This window comes from Piliocolobus tephrosceles, chromosome 6, assembly GCF_002776525.5.
Source record: "Piliocolobus tephrosceles isolate RC106 chromosome 6, ASM277652v3, whole genome shotgun sequence".
Taxonomy (NCBI): Eukaryota; Metazoa; Chordata; class Mammalia; order Primates; family Cercopithecidae; genus Piliocolobus; species Piliocolobus tephrosceles.
Genome location: NC_045439.1, coordinates 32,583,419 through 32,605,807, shown reverse-complemented (window position 1 = coordinate 32,605,807; position 22,389 = coordinate 32,583,419). Strand labels below are relative to the sequence as shown.

At 45.5% G+C, this 22,389-nt stretch overlaps 2 protein-coding genes across 4 annotated transcripts in view; one reads left to right on the top strand and one right to left on the bottom strand.

Annotated features, from left to right (window-relative positions):
* Positions 1–2: 2 nt before the first annotated feature.
* Positions 3–12,925, top strand: COQ6 (coenzyme Q6, monooxygenase). Its single transcript, XM_023183699.2, has 12 exons — positions 3–270; positions 3,201–3,335; positions 5,126–5,184; positions 5,478–5,601; positions 7,875–8,005; positions 8,713–8,820; positions 8,904–8,966; positions 9,155–9,262; positions 10,962–11,164; positions 11,244–11,359; positions 11,542–11,708; positions 12,789–12,925. The coding sequence occupies exons 1-12, from the start codon at positions 108–110 to the stop codon at positions 12,816–12,818; spliced, it is 1,407 nt and encodes a 468-aa protein (XP_023039467.2). The 5' UTR covers positions 3–107; the 3' UTR covers positions 12,819–12,925.
* Positions 8,685–22,389, bottom strand: part of ENTPD5 (ectonucleoside triphosphate diphosphohydrolase 5 (inactive)) — a 64,710-nt gene continuing 51,005 nt past the window's right edge. For 2 of the 3 annotated variants that reach the window (XM_023183715.3, XM_023183724.2), the window contains exons 15-16: positions 20,409–20,524; positions 16,206–17,154 (exon numbers count right to left, since the gene is read on the bottom strand). In XM_023183715.3, the coding sequence (XP_023039483.1) occupies positions 17,068–17,154; positions 20,409–20,524 (203 nt within the window). In that variant the 3' untranslated portion in view covers positions 16,206–17,067. Of the gene's footprint in view, positions 11,375–16,205; positions 17,155–20,408; positions 20,525–22,389 lie in introns of those variants that run through there. The other variant, XM_023183733.3, reaches the window with a different exon arrangement.

Genomic DNA, 22,389 nt, shown 5'->3' with positions numbered 1-22,389 from the left:
GTTCTGAGGACGCCGCTGAAGCGGGACGGGATTGGAGTGCTCTGCTCCGGAAGCACTACCTAGTTGGGCCTGCCGGAGGCCTGAGTGCGACGGCGCAGGTCTGCACCATGGCGGCCCGGCTCGTGAGCCGATGCGGGGCTGTGGGTGCAGCTGCCCACAGCAGCCCGGTGGTGTCCTGCCGCAGGTGGTCCGGCGCCTCAGCAGACACCGTGTATGACGTGGTGGTGTCGGGTGGAGGCCTGGTGGGCGCTGCAATGGCCTGTGCCTTGGGTAAGCTCCTCTCCAGGCTACTAGTGGCGGGAAACTGGGCCGCGGAGGCCCGATGAGAGCCGTGAGAGCCCTAGCACGACTTGTCCAAAGACAGTTTCTCCCCTGCCCTCCTAGAGGAACCCCAGGGCAGGCTGGAATGCGTGTGGTCCTTCAGAGTCCAGTAGGGTCAAAAGTGGGAGGGGCGTTCTGAGTCTGTTCTACTCATGGGAAAGCAGGCCTTCCCAGGGTTATTTATATATGAGAGTTCCAGTTTCTCCAGATCCTGGACAGTTCTTGTCATTGTCTTTTTGTTTATAGACATTGTAGTGGGTGTAAGTAAAGTGGGATCTTCAGGTTTTGATTTGTATTTCCCTAATGATTAATGACGTTGAATATCCTTTCACATGTGTTTTGGTCATTTGTGTGTCTTCTTTGGAAAAATGCCTATTCAGACCCTTTGCCCGGTTTTTAATTGAGCAGTTTGTCTTTTGAATACTGAGTGGTAAGAGTCATTTTTATTTATTTTTCGAGACAGAGTCTTCCTCTGTGCCCAGGCTGCAGTGCAGTGGCATGATCACAGCTCACTGCAGCCTCAACCTCCCTGGCTCAATTGATCCTCCTGCCTCTGCCTCCCAAATAGCTGGGACTGCAGGCATGCGCCACCACTCGGCTGATTTTTGTGTTTTTTTGTAGAGATGAGGTCTCACTATGTTGCCCAGGCTGGTCTGGAACTCCTGGGCTCAAAGCAATCCACCCGCCTCAGCCTCCCAAAGTGCTGGGATTACAGGCATAAGCAACCCTGCCTGGCCATTATTTTGTTTATTCTGTATACAAGTCCCTTATCTGATAAATGACTTGCAAATATTTTCTTCCATTTTGTAGTCTTCTCACTCCCCCCCGCGCCCTCCCCCCAGACGGAGTTTCGCTCTTGTTGCCCAGGATGGAGTACAATGTCACGATCTTGGCTCACTGCAACCTCTGGGATTACAGGCACGTGCCACCACACCCAGCTAATTTTTGTATTTTTAGTAGAGACAGGGTTTCACCATATTGGCCAGGCTGGTCTTGAACTCCTGACCTCGTGATCCACCTGCCCCTGCCTCCCAAAGTGCTGGGATTACAGGCATGAATCACCATGCCCGGCCCATTATGAGATATTTTTTGCGATTTTTTTTTTTTTAAGCTCCTCAGCTATCATTAGTATTAGTGTTTTTTATATGTGACCCAAGACAATTCTTCTTCCACTGTGGCCTGGGGAAGCCAAAAGATTGGACACCCTGATCTGAGGGCAGCTATTCCACCCTATGATCCTCATCTCACAAGATACACAAAATTTAACTTAAAGCAGATCATAGACTTCTGTAACAGGGTGGTTCTCATGGCTACTTGGGAGGCTGGGGCAGGAAAACTGCTTGAAACTGGAAGGGGGAGGTTGCAGTGAGCCGAGGTTGTGCCACTGCACTCCAGCCTGGGCAACAAGAGCGAAACTCCATCTCAAAAAAAAGAGAAGAAGCTAGTGCCCTCTACAGAGTGTGTCCCTGTGCCCCATCCTCCACAGCAAAAGCTGCTGTGGTACTGCAGCAAGAGGGGCCGCTCACTGTCTGTATGGATGGAGCTAACTTTCTTTTTTTTTTTTTGAGACAGTCTCCGCTCTGTCACCCAGGCTGGAGTGCAGTGGCAGGATCCCAGCTCACTGCAACCTCTGCCTCCCGGGTTCCAGTGATTCTCCTGCCTCGGCCTTCTAAGAAGCTGGGACCACAGGCGCCCGCCATCACACCTGGCTAATTTTGGTGTTTTTAGTAGAGACGAGGTTTCACCATGTTGCCCACACTGGTCTCAAACTCCTGAGCTCAAGTGATCTGTCCGCCTCGGTCTCCCAAAGTGCTGGGATTACAGGCGTGACCCACTGTGCCTGACCTTTTTTTTTTTTTTTTTTTAAGTTTTTGAGACAGGGTTTTACTGTCCCCCGGGTAGGAGTGCAGTTGCACAAACATGGCTCAGGTGTGCCACCATGCCTAGCTAGTTTTAAAAAATATATATTTTTGTAGAGACAGGGTCTTGCTATGTTGCCCAGGCTGGTCTTGAACTCCTGGGCTTGAGCGATCCTCCCACCTCGGCCGCCCAAAATGCTAAGATTACAGGTGTGAGCCACCATGCCTGGTCCCCCTTTTCTTTTATAAACTCTAATTCTTTTCTTTGAGATGGAGTTTTGCTCTTGTTGCCCAGGCTGGAGTGCAATGGTGCAATCTTGGCTCACTGCAACCTCTGTCTCCCAGGATCAAGCGATTCTCCTGCCTCAGCCTCCCGAGTAGCTGGGATTACAGGTGCCTGCCATCACCTGGCTAATTTTTTTGTATTTTTAGTAGAGACAGGGTTTCACCATGTTGGCCAGGCTGGTCTCGAACTCCTGACTTCAGGTGATCTGCCCACCTTGGCCTGCAAAGTGCTGAGATTACAGGTGTGAGCCACCTCACCAGCCTTTATAAACTCGTAATTCTTTATTCTTGGTTTAATCTTGAGACTGCATTGAATTTTGCTTATTTATTCCACTTTTTCTTTTGAACAGGAGTTGTAATTTTTAGTGACTTTAATACTTGAGATTGGAAAGAACTGGTGTTTAAATACTATAACTTTTTCAATTCATTTTTCCTTTCTAGGGCTTTCTGTTTGCTAGTTAGGTGTTTGCCATTACTTGCTTCTTGGCACGTGGCATGTAGTGGTCTTTGGAGAAGGCTTACAGTGGTGGGCAGGGTGGTTCTCATGGCTAAATTGGTGGTATATGTTATTGCTTAGGACTCTGCATGGGTATCGTGTTTACTTTATGTTCTCTGTAAGAAATTCATACTCTAAGGGTTAAGTAGTTACTCTGTTGTTTCTCTTGGTAATGGGAAAAGAAATACTTGATTTTCCTGAAATGATACAAATTTTTTATTTTTTAAAAATTTTTTTAGGGTATGATATTCACTTTCATGACAAGAAAATCCTGTTGCTAGAAGCAGGTCCAAAGAAAGTATTGGAGAAATTGTCAGAAACTTACAGCAACAGGGTCAGCTCCATTTCTCCTGGCTCTGCGACACTTCTCAGTAGTGAGTAGAAGATCCTCCTTCAAAGATCCAGTCTCCTTTCCCACTCAGCTTTCTAGTGTATCCCATGGGGCAGAGTCATCAGAGCATCTGACGAGGAGGGAATTCACTGAGGTGGGTGGAGAGGGGGTGGGATTGGTAGTCTAATGCAGATGTGGACCCCTGCCATTGCCACTGCATCAACTCATCAACTCCCTGTCAGGAATGCATCCTTGAGGCATGTGGGTCCATCATGTTGACTTCACTTGTGATGTTGTGTCATTATGAATTGGTGGAACTGAAATCATATGAACTAATCATGAACATTCACTTTGAATAGCAGTGCTCTCTTCATCCTGAGTCAAGCCCTCTAGCAAGCTAGGGAGCTTGCATGTGAAATGCTCTTGGGGTGCAGATGAATAATGTGTACACGTGGAACCAGTTAGCCAACTGTCATTAGGTCTGCTGAATATTTCCCTCAGACCATCCTGTCTGAAATCACCCTATCTCAAATTAAACTCTTCCATCACTTTCTAGCCCCTTTCTCTGCTCTATTTTTCTTCGTAATGCTTACTACTACCTGGCATTATATTATGTGTTTGTTTTTTATTGTCCATCTCTCCAATTAGAATGTTAACTGCAGAAGGCCAGGGACTTTGTCCGTTTGGTTTCCCACTTTACTGTATTTGGCACATAGTTGGTGATCAGTAAATATTTCCTCAGTGAATGAATCTGTTCAGTGCTATGAAGAGCTAAAAAATAAAAAATAGGCCAGGCACAGTCGTGTGTACCTGTAGTCCTGGCCACTTGGGAGGCTGAGATGGGAGGATCGCTTGAGCCCGGGAGTTTGTCTAGCCTGGGCAATATACCGAGACCTTGTATCTTGAAAAAGAAAAGACCAATGGGCCAGGCGTGGTGGCTCAAGCCTGTAATCCCAGCACTTTGGGAGGCCGAGACAGGTGGATCACGAGGTCAGGAGATTGAGACCATCCTGGCTAACACGGTGAAACCCCGTCTCTACTAAAAAATACAAAAAACTAGCCCGCGAGTGCCCAGCCACTGCACTCCAGCCTGGGTAACAGAGTGAGACTCGGTCTCAAAAAAAAAAAAAAGACAGATGGTTTTAAGTTTCTAGAAATCCTTTGTAAAATAATTTTTTAAAATTTGTCTTTAGGAGTTGTATAACTTCAATAGGATGATGAAGAAAAAGAACAATACGGATTTGGTTTTCTTTTTTTATTTCCCCTACTTTATGTGATTCGATCTTTTGATCATGGAAGCTGGGTCTTTATTTATTTATTTATTTATTTATTTATTTATTTATTTATTTATTTGAGATGGAGTCTCGCTCTGTCACCCAGGCTGGAGTACAGTGGTGCTATCTCGGCTCACTGCAAGCTCTGCCTCCCGGGTTCACGCCATTCTCGTGCCTCAGCCTCCCAATTAGCTGGGACTACAGGCACCCGCCACAACGCCCAACTAATTTTTTGTATTTTTTAGTAGAGACGGGGTTTCACCGTATTAGCTAGGATGGTCTCGATCTCCTGACTTTGTGATCCGCCCGCCTCGGCCTCCCAAAGTGCTGGGATTACAGGCGTGAGCCACTGCGCCCGGCAGAAGCTGGGTGGTTTTTCATGCTACGCAACCTGGAACTGGGGAACAGAGTAGCTTAGGTAATAACATCAAACAAGATAGAAGTGGAGAGTGTTATTGAAGAACACTGAAAACAACCCTTTACATAACAGGATGGAGGGACAAGGGGGAGCCTAGGTCCCTGTGAGGTCACTCTGGTCTATAGATCCTTTCTTTTGTAGGTTTTGGTGCCTGGGACCATATCTGCAACATGAGATACAGAGCCTTTCGGCGAATGCAGGTGCCCCTTTATGTTTTTCAATTTTGTCAAGATGTTTTGGTCTGTCTTGTGTTAAGCTATCGGAGTCCACTTTCTCCAAGTGTTCTGTGAATGTAAGAGGAATCAGACAAGGTTCACAGTCCGAGGAAGCGGGGAGAAGCATTCCCAGAATCTTCTTCTAATTTTATATTTTCCTGCCAGAGAGGGTGACAATTGTGATTTTTCTGCTCTGTCACTTGGGAAAGCAATATGGTTTCTGATTGGAGTGATGTTTCTTCTTGGTTTTAATGCAAACTTTCCTTTTGTGTTTCCAGGTGTGGGACGCCTGCTCAGAGGCCCTGATAATGTTTGATAAGGATAATTTAGATGATATGGGATATATCGTGGAGAATGATGTCGTCATGCATGCTCTCACTAAGCAGCTGGAGGCTGTGTCTGGTGAGGCCCCCATCTTCCATCTTGCATTCATTGGGAAGTGAACTGCTTAGGACTTACTGGAAGAAAGGATCTCTTTTACAATATTCAGTATCCATCATAAAGAAATCCTCTGATGGCCAGGCGCGGTGGCTCACGCCTGTAATCCCAGCACTTTGGGAGGCTAAAGTGGGCGGATCATGAAGTCAGGAGATCGAGACCATCCTGGCTAACATGGTGAAACCCCATCTCTACTAAAAATACAAAAAAAAAAAAAATTAGCCAGGCGTGGTGGCAGGTGCCTGTAGACCCAGCTACTCGGGAGGCTGAGGCAGGAGAATGGCGTGAACCCAGGAGGTGGAGCTTGCAGTGAGCCGAGATTATGCCACTGCACTCCAGCCTGGGTGACAGAGCAAGACTCCATCTCAAAAAAAGGAATCCTCTGATGATTATTTCACAGTGCTGGATACTTAAGGAATTGCTGGGTTACATAATAATTCTATGTTTAATATTTTCAGAAGCTGCCAAACTTTTCTAAAGAGGCTATGCAGTTTCACTTTCCCACCTGTATATAAGGGTTCCAATTTCTCTACATCCTCACCAACACTTATTTTCCTTCTTTTAAAAAAAAAACTGTAGCCATCCTGTTGAGAGTGAAGTGGTATCTCATGGTAGTTGTGGTTGTGTTTCCTTAATAACTAATGATGCTGAGTATCTTTTCCTGTCCTTACTGGCCATTTGTGTATTCTCCACTTTGGAGAAATGTCTGTTCAAAATGTTTTGCCTGTTTTTTTTTTCTTTTTTTGAGATGGAGTCTCGTTCTGTTGCCTAGGCCGGAGTGCAGTGGCGCGATCTCTGCTCACTGCAAGCTCCACCCCCCTGGTTCATTCTCATGCCATTCTCCTGCCTCAGCCTCCCAAGTAGCTGGGACTACAGGCACCCGCCACCACGCCCGGCTAATTTTTTTGAAGTTTTAGTAGAGATGGGGTTTCACAGTGTTCGCCAGGATGGTTTCAATCTCCCGACCTCGTGATCCGCCTGCCTCGGCCTCCCAAAGTGCTGGGATTACAGGCGTGAGCCACCGCGCCTGGCCTTGCCTGTTTTTAAATTGGATTATTTCTCTTTTTGAGTTATAGGAGTTCTTTATATATTCTGAATATAAATTTATCAGTTACGCGATTTGCAACTTAAATGCTTTTTGATATTGAATAGTAGTTCATGTAATGAACAACGATGTACCTTTTAAAGATAATTTGGATCTAAACTTTAATAACTCAGAAATTTGTTCCATAATATATTGGGTCATATGATCACACTTGTGTGTGCATGTACATGCATAGGAAATTGTCTGGAAAGCCATATACCAAAGCTGTAACTGCAGTTGTCTCTGAGTAGTTTCATTAAGGGTGATTTTTCCCCACTTTAACCTTTCTTTGTTGTCCAAACTTTTACAGCAAGCTTACTATTACTATTTAAATCGCTTTGTTGAGGGTATGACTGACTGACCGACATACAAAAAGCTGTAAACGATGCATACAGTCTGATGTTTTTGGAAATAGTGTTTTGTTTTGTTTTGTTTTGAGACAAGGTCTTGCTTTGTTCTCCCTGGCTGGGGTGCAGTGGCTCAAGCAATCCTCTCACCTCAGCCTCCTGACTAACTGGGACTACAGGTGCGCACCATCATGCCTGGTTAATTTTTTGTAAAGATGGGGTTTTACCTTCTTTTAAAAAAAAAACTGTAGCCATCCTGTTGAGAGTGAAGTGGTCTTCACTGGTCGTGAAGAGGCTGGTCGTGAACTCCTGGGCTGAAGTGATCCTTCTGCCTCAGCCTCCCTAAGTGCTGGGATTACAAGCATGAGCTACCCGTGCCTGGCTATAGAGCGTATTGTTTTTATGACCAGGAAAATGAAATGATTTCCAGCTGGAAGAAAATCTTTTGTAGTCTAGGATTTGTTTCAGCCTTTGGTATTCCCAGCTTGTCTACTGTAAAAGCACACACGGGCTCATTTAGGCGCAGAGTGAAAATGGAGGCCCAGAAGCATGTGGACAGTAAGAAAGAGTGCCTCTGACAGAGTTCACTGAGAACTTCAGTGTCTTTTTTTGACATTGAATTATCTCTGTGGCTTCTGTCATTTATTAGCTCAGACCATAGCATTAATTGCTGATTTTTTTGTTTTTAATCTTAAATGACAAGACACTGCTGTCCTGGGACCTTGCTTTAGGTTTAGTTATGGCTTTTTCCTCAGCCTATGTGGCCCACCTTTCTAATTTTCTTTTCTCTCTTTTGAACTCCCCAGACCGAGTGACGGTTCTCTACAGGAGCAAAGCCATTCGCTATACCTGGCCTTGTCCATTTCCTATGACAGACTCCAGCCCTTGGGTTCATATTACCCTAGGTGATGGCAGCACCTTCCAGACCAAATTGTTGGTAGTTGAAGATTCTTATTTTGCTAGGGGTCTTGTATATCTACATCTTATCCTAGATTCTAGGGATTCTGGTTTTAGATCTAAGCTCTAGTTTAATTTTAGGCAAAGCTTTTGGTTATAAGGACCAGTACCCATTCAGGCCAGCTCAAGTTGAGATGGTCTCATCCTAAATCCTGTACAGGAAGCAATCTCATGGGCTGTCTTAGGTCATGAAATAACAGATAGCTGGGCCTCACAGGGCCGGCACCAGAGTGTAGGGAATGGAGGCTGTTCTTTCCCTCTGAGGAGTCTGTGGTCATTGATCTCTTGCCTCTCATTTTTCTCCTTTCTGCTCACAAGCTTCCCTTTTCGCATGGCAGCCATTCCTAACCCTACATCAGAACTATTCAGCTCCAGTGTGTGCCCCATACTGAAACTCTCCTTATTGCTCTCTAGTTCAAGTATCAGGAGGGCCTGGCTGAGTTTAACTCATGGCTGGCACCTTTTGAGTCACGTCCAGCTTTGGCTCTGTTGGCTGAGGCTGAGGTGACACAGTGCAGGGGCTCCGCGTCTAGGGGCTCTGAGTGAAGCAGGCCTGATGGAATTATTCTGCCACAGAATGGGCTCACCAACAATCAGAGCTGGAGGAAACTTTAGGGGGCAAAGAAAAACTTCTGAAGCAGTTTAAGGAGAGGCTGTAAGACTTAGCAGGCTCGTGTGTCCATGCAGATAGGTGCAGATGGTCACAACTCCGGAGTACGGCAGGCTGCTGGAATCCAGAATGTGAGCTGGAACTATGACCAGTCTGCTGTTGTGGCTACTCTATATTTATCAGAGGTAAGATCCTGAGCTGCCATCTGGGGACTCTATTCATAGGCACTAGGTACTTCGCAGAGAAACTTTTCTCCTCTCTGTTGCAGGCCACAGAAAACAACGTAGCCTGGCAGAGATTTCTTCCCTCTGGGCCTATTGCTCTGCTCCCGGTAAGAGGTCCTTCTGGCCAGTCTCCCACATGCATGCAGCCTTTCCTCTTCCCTTTCTCTTAGCCTTTTTTTGGTTTCAAGGGAATCTGCCCAGGCTGGTTGTAAGTTCCCTTCTTGTCTTTTTATGCTTGAGAGTTCCCAAGTGCAAAAGAATCTTAGCCCTTGGTATTGGTGTTCTTTTGACACAGCTTTCAGACACCTTGAGTTCCTTGGTTTGGTCTACATCCCATGAACATGCAGCACAGCTAGTTAGCATGGATGAGGAAAAATTTGTGGATGCCGTTAACTCTGCCTTTGTGAGTATCAATATACCCAGCTAATGATGTGTTGCAGGAGGACGTACAGAAAGGTGTGGTTTTGTTTTTTTTTTTTTTTTAAAACAGAGTCTTGCCAGGCTGGAGTGCAGTGGCACGATCTTGGCTCACTGTGCAGTCTCCGCCTCCTGGGTTCAAGTGATTCTCTTGCCTCAGCCTCCCAAGTAGCTGGGACTACAGTCATGTGCCACCACGCCTGGCTAATTTTTGTATTTTTAGTAGAGATGGGGTTTCACCATGTTGGCCAGGCTGGTCTCAAACTCCTGACCTCAAGTGATCTGCCTGCCTTGGCCTCCCAAAGTGCTGGGATTACAGGCATGAGCCACCATGCCCAGCCAGAAAGGTGGTTTTGAGTCAGGAAAAAGGAGTAACCAGTCAGCTGTCCCTTTGTACTTTGTAACTATAATGCTTGGTCTGGATTATGTGGAGGAGGGCATACAGGGAAATGCAAAACAATAGAAATAATAAATAATAACCGTTTGAGGGTTGTGGGCTGCTGTTAGGCTGACTGAAACAGCTGCCTGGGTGGTGGTTATCATTGGCCTTTTTTTGAAGCTGTAACACTTGCATCACTTTGAACAGTTCTGCTAGGTTCCAGCTCTCTGAACCTTTCAAGCCTAATTCATTGGAAGTATTCCTAGGGAAAGGCTGAGCGAATGTCAGCATGGGGCTTAAGAGTAAGCTTAGTAGGTGGGTTCAGTACTGGTTCTACCTGTTCATTTCCTGAAAAATGTAAATAGTATCACTAACTTCTCAGGATTGAATGAAGAGAGAGTTCTTTCAAAATGAGAGAACTTTTGTAAAATGCATGGAACATCTTTAGTACATTGTAGGTGCTCAACAAATACAAATAACTATTCTGGAGTAGACACAGCCTTTGGATAATAGGGGTACCAGTATTACTTTTGGAGCCTAAATGACACTCAAAGCCTGCCACCTTCACACCAAAGAACTGAGACTCCACTGCTTTGTAGTAGCAACAAGAATAAAAGGAACTGAACATACTGAAGTGGATTCTGAGATAAATGGTGAACACTACCCCACTCTGGGCCATTTAGTATATATTCCTGGCACAGGTCTAGGACCTCTGCAGTGCAGTCATTCACCATTAATTGTCCTTTCTATGTAGCGGGCTCTGGAGATACTGAGAACAGTCTCTGCTTTCAGGAAGTTCATAGTCAGGCGAGGAAGACCGTAAATGACAATCTCCGTACAGTGACAGAAGGATGCATAGGATGCTGGGGAAGCATACAGGAGGAAACACAGAGAAAGACTGGAGGAGTTAAAAAGAGGCGACATCTTCTGGATGCTCTGAGGTGTTATCCTAATGAAATAGAGACGGGCATTCTAAGCAGAGGAGAGTTGTGGAGGTAGAAGGATACTGTGTGATGAGCTATACTGTGGCCGGTGTATGGTTATTGAGGGTGGGGACTAGTGAAAGGTGAAGCTCAGCAGTAGGCAGGGGCCAGCTCATGTGCAGTTTGGCTTGATCTTAAAACCTGTGGGGAGCGAAGAGAAGTTGAGCTTTGTACTTGAGGGGCTTATCGCTTGTCAAGATCAGTGTAGGCAAGTTGGGTAGCATTAGCCTAAGCTTTGGTTACAAACAAGGTTTCTTTGTTGAATTTTTAATTCCCTGCTACTCAAATTTCACCTTGTGTGTCTTGTGGCTGGTGCTGCTCAGTGGAGTGATGCTGACCACACGGACTTCATCGACACAGCTGGTGCCATGCTGCAGTATGCTGTCGGCCTTCTGAAGCCCACGAAGGTCTCGGCTCGCCAGCTGCCCCCAAGCGTAGCCAGGGTGGATGCCAAAAGCCGAGTTCTGTTTCCTCTTGGGTTGGGACATGCTGCTGAGTACGTCAGGCCTCGGGTGGCGCTCATTGGGTAAGATGATAACAGAGCAGGGCCATTCCCTTCTCACCGCGCTGCCAGAGGTCACACCTGAACTCTGCTTTATTCTTAGGGACGCAGCCCACAGAGTCCATCCGCTTGCAGGACAGGGTGTCAACATGGGCTTTGGGGATATCTCCAGCTTGGCCCATCACCTCAGTACGGCAGCCTTCAACGGGAAGGACTTAGGTAAGGATTCAGGTACTGTGGAGAAGTATCCAGAGGTCGTATAGTTAGGCAAAATCAGGGCCCACAGTAGCAAGAGGGAGTGGACATAAAATACATATTGTGGCTTGCTAGGAGAGGGAAGAAAACCTTATTATTGGATGTTATTATTGGATGAGGGATTTAATCTTTCCTCTGCCTTTCAGGTTCCATGAGCCACCTCACAGGTTATGAAACGGAAAGACAACGTCACAACACTGCTCTTCTGGCTGCTACAGACTTACTAAAAAGGCTCTATTCTACCAGTGCCGCCCCGCTTGTGTTGCTCAGGACATGGGGCTTGCAGGCCACAAATGCAGTGTCTCCACTCAAAGTAAGAGGTTGCTCAGAGGAATGACTTTGCAAACAGCTCTCAATTTCTTTTTTTTTTTTGAGACAGAGTCTTGCTCTTATCGCCGAGGCTGGAGTTCAGTGGCACAATTTCTGCAGCCTCTGCCTCCCAGGTTCAAGTGATTATCCTGCTTCAGCCTCCCAAGTGGCTGGGATTACAGGCACCTGCCACCACACCCAACTAATTTTTTAATTTTTAGTAGAGATGGGGGTTTCACCATGTTGGCCAGGCTGGTCTTGAACTCCTGACTGGTGATCTGTGTGCCGTGGCCTCCCAAAGTGCTGGGATTACAGGCATGAGCCACTGCGGCTGTAATTCTTTGAATTAATTTTCTTGGCTGTAAAATTATTATCTTTATGTGTCTGCCTTCTCAAGGGTTACGAGCAGAAGAGTACTTGCTAGGCTTTTAGGTGTTACAGCCCACATCTAAGTAGTAACTTTATGTATAAGAAGGGCTTAAGAATAGTGAATAGGGAGTGTTGTGGCACATGCCTGTAGTCCTAGCTATTCAGGACACTGAGGCCAAGAGGATCATTTAAGCACAGGAGTTTGAGGCTACAGTGAGCTATGATCACATCACTGTACTCAGACTGGGTGACAGAGTAAGACCAGTCTCTTGAAAAAAAAAAAGAATAATAATGAATAGGGATTTCTAATGATGAAGATGTTTAAGCTCCTTTTGCTGCTTGGCTGGTTTCATCCTGAAAACTTGCATTTAAAGATACGTTTCTTCTGTTGGGTGCAGTGGCTCATGCCTGTAATCCCACCACTTTAGGAGGCTGGGGAGGGAGGAGCGCTTGAGTCCAGGAGTTTGAGACTACAGTGAGCTATGATCATACTACTGCACTCCAGCCCAGTCAACAGAGTGAGACCCTGTCTCCAAAACATGTGTTTATAGATATGTATATATTTCTTTTTTTAGCCGAAATAAAACAGGGACTCTTGGGAGAATATCTACATGATTATTATCTACAATAATAATTCTGTAGAGAATTATCTACAATAATTATTTTCTTCACCTTACAGTGTTAAGAGTTTCACTCACTTATATTTTTTCTCCAGGAACAGATTATGGCCTTTGCAAGCAAATGAGTACTCCTCTCCTAAAGATTATGTTGATGAAAAAGAACATCCTCCCCTAAGACCCATCAGACATATTTTCAAGATCTTATTTAATGTAATAAACTTACTTTACATTAGAATTCTCTTATTCTTCTTTGCTTAATGGGCCTGTGGCACCCAAATAATGAATGATAATTTGCTGTGAGGAGCGTACATTAGCCAGACCAAAGGAAAAAACTTTGAAGGAAGACTTACAATGTGGTTGAAAAGAGCTTTTTATTACTAAAAAACCCACAAGGTGCTGTCACACTCATTTCCAATTGTTAACAATCATTTCTAAAGAGAAAATTTACAGTTTTTTTGTTTTTGTTTTAGTGTTGGTCTTAAATTTATACAGTTGTTTTTTGATAGAGGTAAGAATTAGAAATAGTTGATGCATTTTTGTTAGAATTGCTGATTAAAAGTTAACATCAGAATGCAAATTAAATACAAATTGCTTTAACCTTTGTTACAGGTGTACTGGACTTTCTGAAAGGAAAACCAGGTCTCATTAATGCTAGTTATTACTTTATCACAGCACCAGATTTCCATTTTATTTATGGTTCCTCTCTGGGACACCACTGTCTGTTTAATAAAACAATAAATAATTCATTGCACAGATCCAAAGACCTCAGGAACTAGATCACAAGGAAAACCGATTAGCAGCAGAATTTGTTTGTGTTTGGTGGCAGACTGGTGGCCAACTGGAGGGAAGGGAGTTTTACTGTGGGTTTTTGAAGAGGTCTCTTCACAAGACCAGAGATGCCTCTTGAAGAGATTTTTAGGTTGTGGATTTGCTTACTCTGAAGAACATCTTGCCCAAAAGTCTGATTTGAGATGAAATGAGGAGAAACAGTCTGCTTTTGAACCAAGTAAGGTATTATTGGGAATAATTTTTAGAGCCATGGGAAATCTATTCTTATGGGGCGCTTTTCAGGCAAATGCAGAAAATTTAAAAGATTGTAGAACAAAAAAGTGACAATGTCACAACCTTCCTGGAATCTCAGGAAAAAGAATTAAAGATGGCAGCTGCTGTGAAAAGCTGTGTGACTACTGGCGGAGACTGCAGGGACAAGGTCATCTTTCACAACAAATGGAAACGTGGCCTAGATGAGGAGGACACAGACTCTCCAGAAGTTATGCAAACAAAATCAGGCAAGATGAAGAATTTTAAGGCACACCTCTATTGGCCCACAGAGTGTTCTTCATATGACAATGATGTGAAACACCATCTGTCATGTACCAGGCCATGTCCTAAGTATTTTAAATATATTAACACATCTACAAAGACGAAACTATTAGAATCTGTAGGACCTCTTAAGAAGCCCAAAGGCTCTACTGCAGGCAGGATGGGCCTTACAGAAAAAAAATAAAAATTCTCATTCCAAATTGCTCCTAAGATGGACAAATTGGTTACTTCTCCAGAAGGTCTAATCAAGGTTAACAAAATAGATATAGGTAAGTTTCTGGAGTTAGAATGCTTTTACCCTAGAGTTCGGAGGTATTTGGGATGACCAAAGGAGTCTGTTGGACGGTATTTGTGTTTTACAAAATGGCCCCCGCCGTGATTAAAGACCAGAGACACTGACATCGCTGCATTTGTCAAGCTGGAACAGTCTTTAGTGAAGGCAGCTTACGTCTTATAAAATACTGGTTTCTACTGGAGGAAACATGGACAACATTAGTGTTCTGTGACTGGTCTGGCACCCTGCTTTTATTGACAAAGATCGGAAGGGGTCTGAAAGTCACGTCACTTAATAAAGAACTTGGGAGAAGCTTTCCTCAAAAGATCCAAAGATTTTGGAAGGAGAGATTAGAGAACTAAGACCACTTAGAAGACAGATATATTTCAGCTCAATATAAGGAATTTTTTTTAACATCGGTGCGGTTCCAAATGGAATAAGCTGTTTGAACATGCCTTAGCAGAAGCTGAATGACAGCCTGTTAGGAATTCTAGGGAATTCTGTACTGAGTACAACCTTGGCTTATTTCTTTGGACTGTTTCCAACTCAAGATTCTGTTATTTCATTATAAGCATTTTGAGGAAGGCAGTTGGTATAAAGGTGACCTTAGTAATAAAAGTCAGTGTGAAGTCTAAAGAAATTCCACAATGAATTTAAAGAGAAGAATGTTAGGGACAAGGAAACAGAAATTTGCCTAGTAACTTGCACATAGCAGATGGTAAATATTTACTCAATGGATTAATGTTAAAAATAAGGTTTTGGCCGGGCATGGTGGCTCATGCCTGTAATCCCAGCACTTGGGGAGGCCGAGGCGGGTGGATCACGAGGTCAGGAGATCGAGACCATCCTGGCTAACACGGTGAAACCCCGTCTCTACTAAAAAATACAAAAAAAATTAGCCAGGCATGGTGGTGGGTGCCTGTGGTCCCAGCTACTCGGGAGGCTGAGGCAGGAGAATGGTGTGAATCCAGGAGGCGGAGCTTGCAGTGAGCTGACATCGTGCCATTGTACTCCAGCCTGGGTGACAGAGCAAGACTCCATCTCAAAAACAAAAACGAAAAATAAAATAAGGTTTCCCATGGACTGTGTGAGGGCTAGGCATATTTAACATCCTTTGTGAGAGAGCATGGAAACAGTCTACTATGAAAGCCACCAGTTTGGGGAAATACAAACACTCCTGGAAAGAAGCTGGAGGTTAAGAACCAAGGCAAAGGGGCCAGACCACAGGGAGGTCTTCCAGGTCCAAGAGCACTACAGGGCAGATGAGAAGCAGGGATGATTATGTAGAAAGTGCAAGAAAAGGCCAGGCACGGTGTCTCATTCCTGTAATCCCAGCACTTTTGGAGGCAGGTGTATCAATTGAGTTCAGGAGTTGGAAACCAGCCTGGCCAACATGGTGAAACCCCATCTCTACTAAAAATACAAAAATTAGCCAGGAATGGTGGTGGGCGCCTGTATTCCCAGCTACTCAGGAGGCTGAGTCATGAGAATCGCTTGAACCTGGGGGTGGAGGTTGCAGTGAGCTGAGATTGCGCCACTCCACTTCTAGCCTGGGCAATAGAGCAAGACTCCGTCTCAAAAAAAAGTGTAAGATAATGAATTTGGGGTAAATAATTCAGTCAAGAGCTCTGAGCACTTGGATTGAAAAAGAGAACATGAGGGATATTAAATATGGTTCTCCCTGGAAATGTTGGTCCACTGTACTGATGTGGGCTGAGAGAGCCAACCAAATCCAAGTGGGGTTTTGTCAGGAACGGTATTGGAAACTCTGAACTAGATAAATAATTCAGAGGATATTAGCGAAAGTGATAAGGGGCCAGGACAGGAAGGTACTGTTACAAACGGAGAGAATAAAAGAGTAAACTGAAATAACAGATCCTGGAATAGCACAGACACTGATCTCTGACCACAGACCAAAAGTTAGGGCCTAGTTGTATTTCTTAGAAATACAAAGAAAACAAGTTTAGAATCATAGAAAACACTGTTAACACATTAGCCTGGGAGGTGGTACTGGCACTGAATATACACATACCCATAAAGTCGGATATGTTCATTAATCCCAGAGTTGACTGATAAAATGCTGATTAAAGAAAAGGTAGGCTATATGAGGCTGCCACACCCTCCCAAAACATGTCCCCAGAGACTGGGTGGCCTCCTTTCTTAAGGCTGTAATCTATGCACAGTTACGAGTTACTCTCCATCCTATTAATATTTAGGATGGCTCTCAGCTGGCTGATTGGAGCTAACACAGAATAGGATCATACAGATTCTGATATGGTCCCATTTTGTGTTGTTGAATTATACGTGGAAAGCAAAATCAGGTATCTTTTTATCTCTTTTTCAGGGGAGGTGGGTGCAGATAAGGGTGGGCAGGGCACTGTACAGGGAGGAAAAAAACTGATATTGATGGGTCATGGAATTGCAATAAGTCAACTTAATTTACCATTTAAGAGGAAAATTTAAATATTCATTGGAATGAGGCACTCAAAGGGTTGAAATGAGATTTTTCTTTGGTTCCCAGGGACCTGTCCCTGGGCTGTCACTCCAAGGTTAAGTTCCAAAGCTTCTTGGCTCACAGGGCTCTCTGTGATGCTCAGGTACCAGCTGTGTACTCTTGAGTGGTTAGGCAGCAGTTCACATTAGATATGTAAAATTAATTAAACCTAAATCTCTAGTCTCAAGTCCAGGATGTCCCCAGACTAGCTCAGAAACTGAGTGCTCTCTCCTCCCCTTAAAAAGGTGTTGGCAAATGCAGGCCTCCAAAGAAGTGCGTGGCCTCAATGGGAGATGCCCAGAGACTGCAACAGGTGAAAGGTGGCCCCCAAGGCCCAGCCCGTCTCTATGTTGTTCACTTTCTTTGTGAGCTGTTAAGAAGAAAAAAAAGTCTTCATCTTTTCATCCAATTTCCAACTCTAGCAAGCACAGCTCGGGCAGACGATATTGGCAAAGAATATCCACATGGGCAAACCACGGTGAAACTGACAGGAGCCAGTCTTTGCAGGCTTCCCACTAGTCTGTAACAATTTCCTTCTGGCCATGGCCCATTGGCCATTGCCCCTACACCTGCCATTCTCATCTCTGAACTGAATGCTTCTGGCCCAGGTGGTGGCCCATCAGGCCTTCTAGAGAGATAGTTTAGACAGACAGTATTCTGAACTCTTTCCCTAACCTTGAAACTACACAAAGTATCCCCTGCTTTATTTTCTGATTCACTAATTTCAGATAAGGCAACTTACAATGTAATGGTAACAGATGCAGTAGAAAGGGCATGGTCAGGAGATGAGAATAGATTTAGGGGTAGAAAAGAACAAACCAAGCTTCTCAACTCCTACTACGTAAGCAAGTGCCTCTTCCTAAGCACTAATGATAACCAAACATGGGGCCAGGCACAGTGGCTCACACCTGTACTTCCCAGCACTTTGGGAGGCCAAGGCAGGCAGATTGCTTGAGGTCAGGAGTTCAAGACCAGCCTGGGCAACATGGCAAAACTCCATCTCTACAAAAAAATTAGCCAGGACTGGTGGCACACACCTGTAGTCCCAGCTACTCAGTGGGCTGAGGTGGGAGGGTTGCTTGAACCCGGGAGGGGCAGAGGGTGCAGTGAACTGAGATCATGCCACTGCACTCCAGCCTGGGTGACACAGCAAGACCCTGTCTCAAAAACAAGGCCAGGAGTGGTGGCTCATGCCTATAATCCCAGCACTTTGGGAGGCTGAGGTGGGTGGATCACCTGAGATCAGAAGTTTGAGACCAGCCTGACCACCATGGTGAAACCCCATCTCTACTAAAAATACAAAATTAGCCAGGCGTGGTGCCGCATACCTGTAATCCCAGCTACTTGGGAGGCTGAGGCAGGAGAATCGCTTGAAACCAGGAGGCGGAGGTTGCAGTGAGCTGAGATTGCACCACTGCACTCCAGCCTGGGCAACAAGAGCGAAACTCAGTCTCAAAAGAAAAAAGAAAAAAATAACCAAATAGGGAACTTAACACATTATAAGCCAGTATCTATCTCAATTAGCTTAGTGACCTTGGGCAAAACTTTAGACCCAAATTCCTCAACTATATAAGAGGATTAGATTAGTATGTATCAGTTTTATCAATCTGTTTTCTTCAGAATTTTAGGGGTTTCTTAGAAATGCTTCAAAGGAAAAAGGGAGGCCAAATGATAGAGGAGTTTCAGGCCCCCAATCTCTGCTTCAACCAGAATAGTTTTGTATTACTGATTTTTTTTTTTTTTTTGAGATGGAGTTTCCCTCTTTGTTGCCCAGGCTGGAGTGCAATGGCGTGACCTCTCCTCACTGGAACCTCTGCCTCCCAGGTTCAAGTGATTCTCCTGCTTCAGCCTCCCAAGTAGCTGGGATTACAGGCACCTGCCAGCATGCCCGGCTAATTTTTGTATTTTTAGTAGAGATGGGGTTTCACCATGTTGGCCAGGCTGGTCTTGAACTCCTGACCTCAGGTGATCCACTCGCCTCGGCCCCCCAAGTGCTAGGATAACAGGCGTGAGCCACCACACCCGGCTGTATTACTGATATTCTACGTAAGTTTTTGTTGGATAAAGATGCTACCACCACCAAAAAAAGTCTGTAAACCAGTTGATTGTTCTCTGTTGACCTGATGTAATCGAGCCTAGACACGTGCCCAAAACTGGGGATAAATAACTTACTACAGATAAAGTAGAGCCTGCATGTATTGAAACAGATGGAGAGAGACGGGAGGACAAAGAGAGACCTAAGATTCAAGAGGCACTAAATATACGAGGCACACGTGAAATATATATGACACATTATATATGCATGAGGCATTCAGTGTTCATGAGATCTTAAATAAGCCACTCACTGGTGACACCCTTTTGGTCCCTCATGTCCTCTGCCAAAGAAAACACATCGTACATGTTGATGGCTGAGCTAATGCTACTGGCCAGGTGTGTCTGCCCCTGGGGCCTCTCCAAATAGGGCAAGTTTGTGTGGTGGCCTCAGGCACTTTTGGCTTTGTGCTCCCATGAACAAACTTCAGCTCCAGTATGTGTAACCACTCTATTAGCAGCAGAGAGAGGCAGGACATATAAACCCAGGACAAATGGAACCCAAGATTTAGAGAGAGTGCTACTTGCATCCTGCTTGCATCGTGTCTTCTGTGTTCATCTCTTCATCTCTTTCCCCTTGCTTCTCACCCTGAGTTCTAAATTGATTTAATAAACCATGTGGGCCAGGTGCGGTGTCTCACTCCTATAATCCCAGCCCTTGGGAGGCCGAGGTGGGCGGATCACCTGAGGTCAGGAGTTCGAGACCAGCTTGGCCAACATAGTGAAACCCCATCTCTACTAAAAATACAAAAAAATTAGCCGGGAGTGGTGGCGCACACCTGTAATCCCAGCTACTCAGGAGGCCAAGGCAGGAGAATCACTTGAACCCAGGAGGCGAAGGCTGCAGTGAGCTGAGATCATGCCACTGCACTCCAGCCTAGGAACAAGAGTGAGACTCCGTCTCAAAAAAATAATAATAAATAGGCCGGGCGCGGTGGCTCAAGCCTGTAATCCCAGCACTTTGGGAGGCCGAGACGGGTGGATCACGGGGTCAGGAGATCGAGACCATCCTGGCTAACACGGTGAAACCCCGTCTCTACTAAAAATACAAAAACTAGCCGGGCGAGGTGGCGGGCGCCTGTAGTCCCAGCTACTCTGGAGGCTGAGGCAGGAGAATGGCGTAAACCCGGGAGGCAGAGCTTGCAGTGAGCTGAGATCCGGCCACTGCACTCCAGTCCGGGCGACAGAGCAAGACTCCGCCTCAAAAAAAAAAAAAAAAATAAATAAAATAAATAAATAAATAAATAAATAAATAAACAAACAAACCATGTGACTTGGCATCTTAATTTGGGCTGCTAGTCTTTCTGTTCTGTGGCCTCTGCAATAGCTTGCCTGGTAATACACTTGGAGGCTACCATTGCATCGAGGTAATTTCCCACATTCGTGGTGCCCAGCACAGTACCTTGTCCATAGCCCAAACAAAACTACCTCATAATTTCACTTCTAGCTACTCTGATTACTGAACAAGCTCTTACTCCTTCTCAACCCCCACAAAAGAGGGCTGTTATGGGACTCTGGTGTCCTGTCTCTTACCTGTAAGACTGTGCTGTCTGCAAAGCCAAAGCCATCCTTTAACAGGGCAGTGATGTAGCTGAGATCCATGCACAGGAAAGGACTGCCTGAGGTGAAGCTTTCCAAGTTATCACACACTGAAAGAGACAGAGTCAACAGTGGAGTTCAAGTTTGCAACTGAGAGGTGTAGGATTTTCTCTTAGAAAGTAGAATAGGGGGCCAGGCGCGGTGGCTCACACTTGTAATCCCAGCACTTTGGGAGGCCGAGGCAGGTGGATCACCTGAGGTCAGGAGTTCAAGACCAGCCTGGCCAACATGGTAAAACCCCAACTCTACTAAAAACATAAAAATTAGCAGGGCGTGGTGGTGTGCCACTATAATCCCAGCTACTCGGGAGGGTGAGGCAGGAGAATCACTTGAGCCCGGAAGGCAAAGGTTGCAGTAAGCTGAGATCGAACCACTGCACTCTAGCCTGGGTGACAGAGCAAGACTCTGTCTCAGAAAAAAAAGACGGTGGGGCCGGGCGCGGTGGCTCAAGCCTGTAATCCCAGCACTTTGGGAGGCCGAGACGGGCAGATCACGAGGTCAGGAGATCGAGACCATCCTGGCTAACACTGTGAAACCCCGTCTCTACTAAAAATACAAAAAACGAGCCGGGCGAGGTGGCGGGCGCCTGTAGTCCCAGCTACTCGGGAGGCTGAGGCAGGAGAATGGCGTGAACCCGGGAGGCGGAGCTTGCAGTGAGCTGAGATCCGGCCACTGCACTCCAGTCCGGGCAACATGAGACTCCGTCTCAAAAAAAAAAAAAAAAAAAGACAGTGGGGAGAAGAAGAATAAGCAAAGCAGAAGTCTCCCTCTGGTTAATGCCTAGGCATCTCAGAGGCTAGACAATGCGCTGACTGCCTCTGTAAGACTGCAGCTTCTGAAGAACTTGCAGTTCTCTGGTATGATTATCTATTCACATTTACATGGGCTCTAGTTTATTTGCTAAGTTTCTATGACCTATTGTGGGGGCTTAGTCCTAAGTCCCTTATCTATTTTTTTTTTTTTTTTGAGACAGACTCTCGCTCTGTTGCCCAGGCTGGAGTGCAGTGGTACGACCTCCGCTCACTGCAGGCTCCACTTCCGGGTTCACACCATTCTCCTGCCTCAGCCTCCCGAGTAGCTGGGACTACAGGCGCCCGCCACCACACCCAGCTAATTTTTTGTATTTTTTTTTTAGTAGAGATGGGGTTTCACCATGTTAGCCAGGATGGTCTTGATCTCCTGACCTCGTGATCCACCTGCCTCGGCCTCCCAACGTGCTGGGATTATAGGCGTAAGCCACCACGCCCGGCCCTAAGTCTCTTATCTATTATTAATGCTGAGGCCCAGAAGACAAGGAGATATCATTTAACCCTACTGTGGGTTACTGGATAAGATCATTTGTATTTTATTTTTTAATTTTTAAAAACTTTTTACTAATTTTTTTTTTTTAGAGACGAGGTCTCATGCTGTCACCCAGGGTGGAGTGCAGTGGCATGATTGGAGCTCCCTGCAGCCTCAAGCCCCTGAGTTCACACGATCCTCCTGCCTCAGCCTCCCACATAGCTGAGACTACAGGCTCAAACCACTGTGCCTAGCTCTCACTGGCAGTTTTGATCCTCTCAAGGAAGCCTCTGTGGCTATTTCCCATGTCTTTTGATGCTTAGTGTTTCATTAACACTGATAACACTATTTCAATTAAAAAAAGAAAGCGTAGAAGAAAAAAAGGTCTTCACCATTTCCCCAAAGCCCTAAAGACTCTTTTTTTTTTCTTTTTTTTTTTTTTTAGGTGGAGACTCACTCTGTTGCCCAGGCTGGAGTGCGGTGGCACGACCTCGGCTCACTACAACCTCTGCCTCCCAGGTTCAAGTGATTCTCCTACCTTGGCCTCCCGAGTAGCTGGGATTACAGGCGCCCACTGTCTCGCCCGGCTAATTTTTGTATTTTTAGTAGAGACAGGGTTTCACCATGTTGGCCA